The 10,556-nt window shown below is 49.1% G+C and overlaps 1 protein-coding gene across 1 annotated transcript; it reads right to left on the bottom strand.

Annotated features, from left to right (window-relative positions):
* Positions 1-5,653: 5,653 nt before the first annotated feature.
* On the bottom strand, positions 5,654-7,174 carry LOC147002430 (uncharacterized). Its single transcript, XM_085844298.1, has one exon. The coding sequence runs from the start codon at positions 7,172-7,174 to the stop codon at positions 5,654-5,656; it is 1,521 nt and encodes a 506-aa protein (XP_085700424.1).
* Positions 7,175-10,556: the final 3,382 nt, after the last annotated feature.

Here is a 10,556-nt window from a genome sequence, read left to right on the forward strand (position 1 = left end):
TCTGGGCTGGAGGATAGGCAGGAGCCTCAGGAAGACTGTGCTGATTTTGGGCAGAGGGAGCCCCAGTGGGTCCTGGCTCTCCTTGTTGGTTGGGGCTCTTGAGCTCGGTGAAGAAGGAGACCATCTTTGTCTGTCTGGGTTGAGGCCTCTTGGCTCTTGAGCTCTGGAAGCGGGCTATGAGGGTTTGCAGCCTCTCCTCTTGGGACCCCTGAAGCCGCGGGGCTGTGGGGGACTCAGGCTGGCAGTTGGATTCCTTGTACCTGCGGGCCTGGGGCCGGGACTTCCCTCCTGGCTGCCCAGGCCCAACTTTGTCCTTGCCAGCCTGGCAGTGAGCACCATCCCTGGTTCCAGTGTGCTTCTGCTGGGGTCCTGCTGCAGGCCTGCAACCTGAATAGACTTGGGTTCTGTGGTGCTTCCTGAGCTCCCACCCCCAAGCTGAGGCTTCTTGATCCTGCTGAGAGGAAAATGCCTCCTGGGCAAGATCCCATTCAAACCAGGCTTGGTCACTGGAGGGAGTCTCTGGAATGGTGCTGGCAGCATTAGGACTCAGATCCATGGAGCTTCCAGACTCAGCTCGAGGCACCTTTGCAGGAGGACTCTGGGCCTCGGCTGGACATGGGGGTTCCCACCTCTGCCTCTTGCCCCGTGGACGCTCCGAAGAGGAAGGAGAGCAGCACTCCCCATTGAGGCAAGCCCAGGAGGAACCAGCTCCAGGGACTTCCTCCTGCTCCCAGTTGCCTGGTGGCTGGCACTTTCTTTGCCCACCAAACACAAGCCCAGTGGGCTCCTGTGGCCCAGCCCCTGGCTTTCTGGACAGGGGCTTGGCCCCTTCCTGCTGCCAAGGCTCCTCCAGCCTCACCCTGGACGTTCCTAGGTGCACCAGGTTCTGGACTTCTTGCTGCAGCTCAGGGCTCCAGTTTTCTCCTGGATGCAGGCTTCGAATGTGAGGTGGCCTAAGGTTGGACCTTTGGTGCGATCTGTGGCTCTGGCTTAGGCAAGAGCTGCTGCCTGGACAGCAGCTGCAAAGCCCAAGGAAAGCCTCTCTCTCTCATCTGCGCAGGCTTCCTGGGATGCTTGCTCCTGGGCCTTCTCTTCTGGGCAGGTGCTCCGGCCCTCCGTTGTGAGGCCCTTCTCCAAGCCAAAGTCCTGCCGGGCCTGCTGAGGCTGGGGTCCAAGCAGGAACCCAGTGGACCACTGGGCCACTAAGTCCTTTACAAAGGGCACGAGGAGCTGCTGTTTCTTCAAGGACTTGATGGTCTGTCTGAAGCCAATCTCTGCAAGGCAGTCACACAGAGGAGGAAGAGAAGACAGTTTCTTCAGCGTTTTGTACATCTTTCCTGGGTCGGTCTCCTGGCAAAGGCGAACCAGCAGCTTCTGCACAACACCTGCCTCGGAGCTAGTCTCCATGACCACTCCCGAGGACAGGGCTGGATTCTCTAGGTTCGATCTGCCAGACTCAGCTTGTGACCTGCCTCTAGTCGGGTGTGTGGTCTCCTGAGCAGAGAGAGAACACCTATAGGCAGAAGCTCACAGCTTAGAAGCCCTTGCCTCTCAGGCATCCCCTTTTATACCTGCCCCTGACAGGTGGGACCTCAGCCACGCCCAGTCTCAAGATGGCTGCCACACACAGGCATGGAAGCCACGCCCAGTCGCCAATTCCCAAGGTTTCATGTAGGCCTCCAAACAAAGACCGGATGGAAAAAATTGACATATGTATATATGTATATATGTATATGTAAATGAAATAAAGCAATCAACCAACCAAAAGCAAAACCACAACCAACACCAACACCAAAACCAACTAAGTAAACCAACAAACAAAACGGGATGGAATCTGTTCTCCTCAGACATTTCCTCATACTGACAAATGGCGACCCAGCCATGTGACCTCCACCCACTGAACCTCCTTAGGGCAAAGGCCTTTCCTTTGTAGGACAACTTATTGGAGGCACCTGTTTGCTGCAAGCCTCTTGCTGCTTCTTCCCACAACCTTGTAGCCAATGGAAGTTCACACAGGTGCATAGAACCAGGTGCACAGCCACACCTTTGCATTTCAGGGCTGTAGATGGGATTCTGTGTCTTGATCTAGGATTATCTGCAGCTTGCCTTGAATTCATTCTCATTGGACCTTTGCCTGCTTCTCTGGCTCATGCCTGTCTCTCTTTTTCTCACTACCAATGTTTTCCTCTCTTTTCTGTCTCTCCTTACACACTATGTGTGATTACCAATACTCACTTTAAAATTAGTGGGTATACTGCTGGTTTTCTCCTTGGCTTTTGCTGACCCCAGCATGTGACCTTGCTTGCATCCCAAGGACTATCTAAGGCATGCCCTCAGGTTAGATGCCAATCAGTCTGAGCTTTTACCCTAATGAGAGATAATCTCTGGGAACTTTGGTTCGCTGTTGTTCTCAATCCTATAGTCAAGGTATTTCTCACCCCCCCCTCTTTCTCTCTCTCTGCCTCTTTGTATTCATGTAACTTTCCTTTTCTTCATCACACTCATACAAATAGTTGTACCACACACACAGGTACACACACAGACACCTACGCATGCATGCATGCACGCACACACACACCCATACACATTAAAAAACACACACTAGCTGGCATGTGCACACAAACATGCACACTCGCACACACATACATACAGGCACACACACACACACAAACTGCCTTGATTCCTACTGGTTTGTGGGCACTGATGTCAAGTCTACTGCCAGACTTCCACAAACATATTGATGTGCCTACTTCTCTTTGTGACTCTAGGTATCTGTTCTTCCACCTATTATCCTACATGTATCCTTGCAAAACTGTCAGCAGGCAGACTGTTAGTCTCTTTGTCCAACTGCTAAACAGTATCTATGTTCATGGGTATCAATCATTCACAAGTAATGTAGAGATGTCTTAGTTAGGGTTTTACTGCTGTGAACAGATACCACGACCAAGGCAAGTCTTATAAAAAAAACAACATTTTATTGGGGCTGGCTTACAGGTTCAGAGGTTCAGTCCATTATCAAGGTGGGAGCATGGCAGTATCCAGGCAGGCATGGCCCAGGAGGAGCTGAGAGTTCTATGTCTATGTCTTCATCCAAAGGCTGCTAGTGGAAGACTGACTTCCAGGCAACTAGGGGGAGGATTTTATACCCACACCCACAATGACAAACCCATTCCAACCAGGTCACACCTATTGCAACAAGGCCACACCTTCAGATCTTGCCACTCCCTGGTCCAAGGATATACAAACCATCACATTCCACTCCCTGGTCTCCATAGACTTGTTCAAAAACAGGAGTCTAAGGGGGCCATACTTAAACATAGCATAATGCAAAATGCATTTAGTCCAACTTTCAAAGTCCTCATAGTCTATAGCAGTTGCAACAATGTTAAAAGTCCAAAGTTCAAGGTCTCTTCTGAGATTCAGTCAACTTAATTAACTGTAATTCCCCAAATAAGGCAGGAAACCATCTGGGCAAACTCCAAACTCTGCATCTCCATGGCTGATGTCAAAGTGGTCTTCAGATCTCCCTCCTTTTTCATCTTTGTTGACTGCAACAAACTGCCTTCTCCTGGGCTGGTTCCACTCCCCGTTAGCAGCTTTCCTCTGCATGTATCCCACGGCTCTGGCATCTTTAACATCTTTGAGTCTCCTAGGCAATTTCAATGTTACAGCTTCTTCTTTCAGTGTCTGGGATTCCACTTGATCTTTTGGACTCCTCCTAACGGCTGGCATCACTTCTCCATCTCTGTCTCTGTAGCACTCTATGCTCAGGTTGATCCACTCCACTATGGCTGATGTTCTTGGTGATCATCCCATGGTACTGACATCTCCAATACACTGGGGTGTTCCACTCCAACTAGGCTTCACCAATAGCCTCTCATAGGCTATCTTCAGGGTGCCCAGCCTCAAATCCTTTGCATGACCCCTTCAGTCCTGGGCTATCAACTACAGCTGAGGCTTCACCTTCTCCAGTGGCCTTCCTTGGCCTCTCACATTGCTAAGCCTCAGCTTTTCTCCATGATCCCTTCATTCCTTCACAAGCAGTACCACCTGAGTGACTCTTACACATTACCAAGTCCAGGGGCAGCATGAGGTACAATCTTGGGTATCTTAGGAACACAGCTTCTTTGTGCTCCCAGAAAACAATTTCCAGAAGATTTCACCTCAATGATGCTGGTCTATTCTTAATCACCTCTAATTCCTTAGCTCCAGCTAACCAGCATCAATTTTCCCAGTAGTTCCTTCCATTCTTAACTCTAGAGCCAGAACCACATGGCTGAAGCTGCCGAGATCTGCTGCTTACAGGAACTAGAACATGATCCTATTGTACTCTTACATGATCACTAGCTTCATGTTTTCTAAATCCTTCACTGCCTAAGCTTCGCTATCCTGGTTTTTGCTCTGTAGATTGACCTTGAATGCAGAGATCAGCATGCTTGTCTCATGGGATTAAAGGTGTGTACCACCATGCCTGGATCTAATTAAGCTGGGTAGAATCTTGCCCCAAGGTCCCACTCCCTTAATCTTTTATCTCCTAGAACACAAGATTTTGCTCCATTTTACTTCCTGGAACTCCTTTCATACTCAAACCATATATTTTATATTTTGCCTTTCTAAGCTTGCTATGCTTATTCAAACTTCTCTTTGTGAGACTTAACCAGAGAATAGAGTCTCTGCTGGGCTTTTTTGAAACTTCCTTTGTCAATGCAATTAATCCAAGTCTCTTCACCTTAGCCTCAGGCAGAGATTTCAGACAAGGGTAAAAAGTAGCCACATTCTTCACCAAATACCACAAAAACAGTCTTTATGCCACATTCTGAAATTCTTCTCCTTTGAAATACCTTGGGCCAGGTCAAAACAGTTCAAATCACTCCCAGCAACAAAGTCTTCCATATTCCTACCAGGATGACACATTTAGCCCCATTTAAAGCATTCCACTGCTTTCCAAATCCAAAGTCCTCAAATCCACATTCTTTCAAATAAAAGCATGGTCAGGCCTATCAGAGCATTACCCCACTCCTGGTACCAACTTCTGTCTTAGTTAGGGTTTTACTGCTGTGAACAGATACCACGACCAAGGCAAGTCTTATAAAAGAAAAAAAAAAACCAACATTTAATTGGGGCTGGCTTACAGGTTCAGAGGTTCAGTCCATTATCAAGGTGGGAGCATGGCAGTATCCAGGCAGGCATGGCCCAGGAGGAGCTGAGAGTTCTATGTCTTCATCCAAAGGCTGCTAGTGGAAGACTGACTTCCAGGCAACTAGGGAGAGGATTTTATACCCACACCCACAATGACAAACCCATTCCAACCAGGTCACACCTATTGCAACAAGGCCACACCTTCAGATGTTGCCACTCCCTGTTCCAAGGATATACAAACCATCACAAGAGACAAACCCACAAAGTTGATTGGGGGAGAGATCTTGATTTATTTTTGAAGATGTTTTGAGAATTGACATGGGACAACAGTTAAGGTGTAGAAAACTCTGTCAAGAAGTCCAGTGAGAATGCTAAGATTAGCTGCTGGGGAGTCTGTCCGGAGCCCGAAAGCCAGGGTGTACCATGTGGCAGTCCCTGGAGGGAAGCCCCTTGTGTCCAGTCAATCCAAGCCTCAGGAGGTGCAGATTTTCAGGTGGTGGGAAGCATCTGAGGTTCACCTCTTGTTGAAGTACTTTCTGTAGTCCTTCAGGGTCTTGGCCATGAGAGGAGCAGGTCTTTTAGCAGGGCCCTTTTTGATGCCTCTTTCTCCAAGGAGAAGGCAGGAAGCCCTCTGGGCTGGAGGATGGGCAGGAGCCTCAGGAAGACTGTGCTGATTTTGGGCAGAGGGAGCCCCAGTGGGTCCTGGCTCTCCTTGTTGGCTGGGGCTCTTGAGCTCGGTGAAGAAGGAGACCATCATTGTCTGTCTGGGTTGAGGCCTGTTGGCTCTTGAGCTCTGGAAGCGGGCTATGAGGGTTTGCAGCCTCTCCTCTTGGGACCCCTGAAGCCGCGGGGCTGTGGAGGACTCAGGCTGGCAGTTGGATTCCTTGTACCTGCGGGCCTGGGGCCGGGACTTCCCTCCTGGCTGCCCAGGCCCAACTTTGTCCTTGCCATCCTGGCAGTGAGCACCATCCCTGGTTCCAGTATGCTTCTGCTGGGGTCCTGCTGCAGGCCTGCAACCTGAATAGACTTGGGTTCTGTGGTGCTTCCTGAGCTCCCACCCCCAAGCTGAGGCTTCTTGATCCTGCTGAGAGGAAAATGCCTCCTGGGCAAGATCCCATTCAAACCAGGCTTGGTCACTGGAGGGAGTCTCTGGAATGGTGCTGGCAGCATTAGGACTCAGATCCATGGAGCTTCCAGACTCAGCTCGAGGCACCTTTGCAGGAGGACTCTGGGCCTCGGCTGGACATGGGGGTTCCCACCTCTGCCTCTTGCCCCGTGGACGCTCCGAAGAGGAAGGAGAGCAGCACTCCCCATTGAGGCAAGCCCAGGAGGAACCAGCTCCAGGGACTTCCTCCTGCTCCCAGTTGCCTGGTGGCTGGCACTTTCTTTGCCCACCAAACACAAGCCCAGTGGGCTCCTGTGGCCCAGCCCCTGGCTTTCTGGACAAGGGCTTGGCCCCTTCCTGCTGCCAAGGCTCCTCCAGCCTCACCCTGGACGTTCCTATGTGCACCAGGTTCTGGACTTCTTGCTGCAGCTCAGGGCTCCAGTTTTCTCCTGGATGCAGGCTTCGAATGTGAGGTGGCCTAAGGTTGGACCTTTGGTGCGATCTGTGGCTCTGGCTTAGGCAAGAGCTGCTGCCTGGACAGCAGCTGCAAAGCCCAAGGAAAGCCTCTCTCTCATCTGCGCAGGCTTCCTGGGATGCTTGCTCCTGGGCCTTCTCTTCTGGGCAGGTGCTCCGGCCCTCCATTGTGAGGCCCTTCTCCAAGCCAAAGTCCTGCCGGGCCTGCTGAGGCTGGGGTCCAAGCAGGAACCCAGTGGACCACTGGGCCACTAAGTCCTTTACAAAGGGCACGAGGAGCTGCTGTTTCTTCAAGGACTTGATGGTCTGTCTGAAGCCAATCTCTGCAAGGCAGTCACACAGAGGAGGAAGAGAAGACAGTTTCTTCAGCGTTTTGTACATCTTTCCTGGGTCGGTCTCCTGGCAAAGGCGAACCAGCAGCTTCTGCACAACACCTGCCTCGGAGCTAGTCTCCATGACCACTCCCGAGGACAGGGCTGGATTCTCTAGGTTCGATCTGCCAGACTCAGCTTGTGACCTGCCTCTAGTCGGGTGTGTGGTCTCCTGAGCAGAGAGAGAACACCTATAGACAGAAGCTCACAGCTTAGAAGCCCTTGCCTCTCAGGCATCCCCTTTTATACCTGCCCCTGACAGGTGGGACCTCAGCCACGCCCAGTCTCAAGATGGCTGCCACACACAGGCATGGAAGCCACGCCCAGTCGCCAATTCCCAAGGTTTCATGTAGGCCTCCAAACAAAGACCGGATGGAAAAAATTGACATATGTATATATGTATATATGTATATATGTATATATGTATATGTAAATGAAATAAAGCAATCAACCAAACAAAAGCAAAACCACAACCAACACCAACACCAAAACCAACTAAGTAAACCAACAAACAAAACGGGATGGAATCTGTTCTCCTCAGACATTTCTTCATACTGACAAATGGCGACCCAGCCATGTGACCTCCACCCACTGAACCTCCTTAGGGCAAAGGCCTTTCCTTTGTAGGACAACTTATTGGAGGCACCTGTTTGCTGCAAGCCTCTTGCTGCTTCTTCCCACAACCTTGTAGCCAATGGAAGTTCACACAGGTGCACAGAACCAGGTGCACAGCCACACCTTTGCATTTCAGGGCTGTAGATGGGATTCTGTGTCTTGATCTAGGATTATCTGCAGCTTGCCTTGAATTCATTCTCATTGGACCTTTGCCTGCTTCTCTGGCTCATGCCTGTCTCTCTTTTTCTCACTACCAATGTTTTCCTCTCTTTTCTGTCTCTCCTTACACACTATGTGTGATTACCAATACTCACTTTAAAATTAGTGGGTATACTGCTGGTTTTCTCCTTGGCTTTTGCTGACCCCAGCATGTGACCTTGCTTGCATCCCAAGGACTATCTAAGGCATGCACTCAGGATAGATGCCAATCAGTCTGAGCTTTTACCCTAATGAGAGATAATCTCTGGGAACTTTGGTTCGCTGTTGTTCTCAATCCTATAGTCAAGGTATTTCTCACCCCCCCCCTCTCTCTGCCTCTGCCTCTTTGTATTCATGTAACTTTCCTTTTCTTCATCACACTCATACAAATAGTTGTACTACACACACAGGTACACACACAGACACCTACGCATGCATGCATGCACGCACACACACACCCATACACATTAAAAAACACATACTAGCTGGCATGTGCACACAAACATGCACACTCGCACACACATACATACAGGCACACACACACACACAAACTGCCTTGATTCCTACTGGTTTGTGGGCACTGATGTCAAGTCTACTGCCAGACTTCCACAAACATATTGATGTGCCTACTTCTCTTTGTGACTCTAGGTATCTGTTCTTCCATCTATTATCCTACATGTATCCTTGCAAAACTGTCAGCAGGCAGACTGTTAGTCTCTTTGTCCAACTGCTAAACAGTATCTATGTTCATGGGTATCAATCATTCACAAGTAATGTAGAGATGTCTTAGTTAGGGTTTTACTGCTGTGAACAGATACCACGACCAAGGCAAGTCTTATAAAAAAAAACATTTTATTGGGGCTGGCTTACAGGTTCAGAGGTTCAGTCCATTATCAAGGTGGGAGCATGGCAGTATCCAGGCAGGCATGGCCCAGGAGGAGCTGAGAGTTCTATGTCTTCATCCAAAGGCTGCTAGTGGAAGACTGACTTCCAGGCAACTAGGGGGAGGATTTTATACCCACACCCACAATGACAAACCCATTCCAACCAGGTCACACCTATTGCAACAAGGCCACACCTTCAGATCTTGCCACTCCCTGGTCCAAGGATATACAAACCATCACATTCCACTCCCTGGTCTCCATAGACTTGTTCAAAAACAGGAGTCTATGGGGGCCATACTTAAACATAGCATAATGCAAAATGCATTTAGTCCAACTTTCAAAGTCCTCATAGTCTATAGCAGTTGCAACAATGTTAAAAGTCCAAAGTTCAAGGTCTCTTCTGAGATTCAGTCAACTTAATTAACTGTAATCCCCCAAATAAGGCAGGAAACCATCTGGGCAAACTCCAAACTCTGCATCTCCATGGCTGATGTCAAAGTGGTCTTCAGATCTCCCTCCTTTTTCATCTTTGTTGACTGCAACAAACTGCCTTCTCCTGGGCTGGTTCCACTCCCCGTTAGCAGCTTTCCTCCGCATGTATCCCACGGCTCTGGCATCTTTAACATCTTTGAGTCTCCTAGGCAATTTCAATGTTACAGCTTCTTCTTTCAGTGTCTGGGATTCCACTTGATCTTTTGGACTCCTCCTAACGGCTGGCATCACTTCTCCATCTCTGTCTCTGTAGCACTCTATGCTCAGGTTGATCCACTCCACTACGGCTGATGTTCTTGGTGATCATCCCATGGTACTGACATCTCCAATACACTGGGGTGTTCCACTCCAACTAGGCTTCACCAATAGCCTCTCATAGGCTATCTTCAGGGTGCCCAGCCGCAAATCCTTTGCATGACCCCTTCAGTCCTGGGCTATCAACTACAGCTGAGGCTTCACCTTCTCCAGTGGCCTTCCTTGGCCTCTCACATTGCTAAGCCTCAGCTTTTCTCCATGATCCCTTCATTCCTTCACAAGCAGTACCACCTGAGTGACTCTTACACATTACCAAGTCCAGGGGCAGCATGAGGTACAATCTTGGGTATCTTAGGAACATAGCTTCTTTGTGCTCCAAGAAAACAATTTCCAGAAGATTTCACCTCAATGATGCTGGTCTCTTCTTAATCACCTGTAATTCCTTAGCTCCAGCTAACCAGCATCAATTTTCCCAGTAGTTCCTTCCATTCTTAACTTTAGAGCCAGAACCACATGGCTGAAGCTGCCGAGATCTGCTGCTTACAGGAACTAGAACATGATCCTATTGTACTGTTACATGATCACTAGCTTCATGTTTTCTAAATCCTTCACTGCCTAAGCTTCGCTATCCTGGTTCTTGCTCTGTAGATTGACCTTGAATGCAGAGATCAGCATGCTTGTCTCATGGGATTAAAGGTGTGTACCACCATGCCTGGATCTAATTAAGCTGGGTAGAATCTTGCCCCAAGGTCCCACTCCCTTAATCTTTTATCTCCTAGAACACAAGATTTTGCTCCATTTTACTTCCTGGAACTCCTTTCATACTCAAACCATATATTTTATATTTTGCCTTTCTAAGCTTGCTATGCTTATTCAAACTTCTCTTTGTGAGACTTAACCAGAGAACAGAGTCTCTGCTGGGCTTTTTTGAAACTTCCTTTGTCAATGCAATTAATCCAAGTCTCTTCACCTTAGCCTCAGGCAGAGATTTCAGACAAGGGTAAAAAGTAGCCACATTCTTCA

Source organism: Mus caroli, unplaced genomic scaffold, assembly GCF_978045245.1.
Source record: "Mus caroli unplaced genomic scaffold, Mus_caroli_1 scaffold_10, whole genome shotgun sequence".
Lineage (NCBI taxonomy): Eukaryota > Metazoa > Chordata > Mammalia > Rodentia > Muridae > Mus > Mus caroli.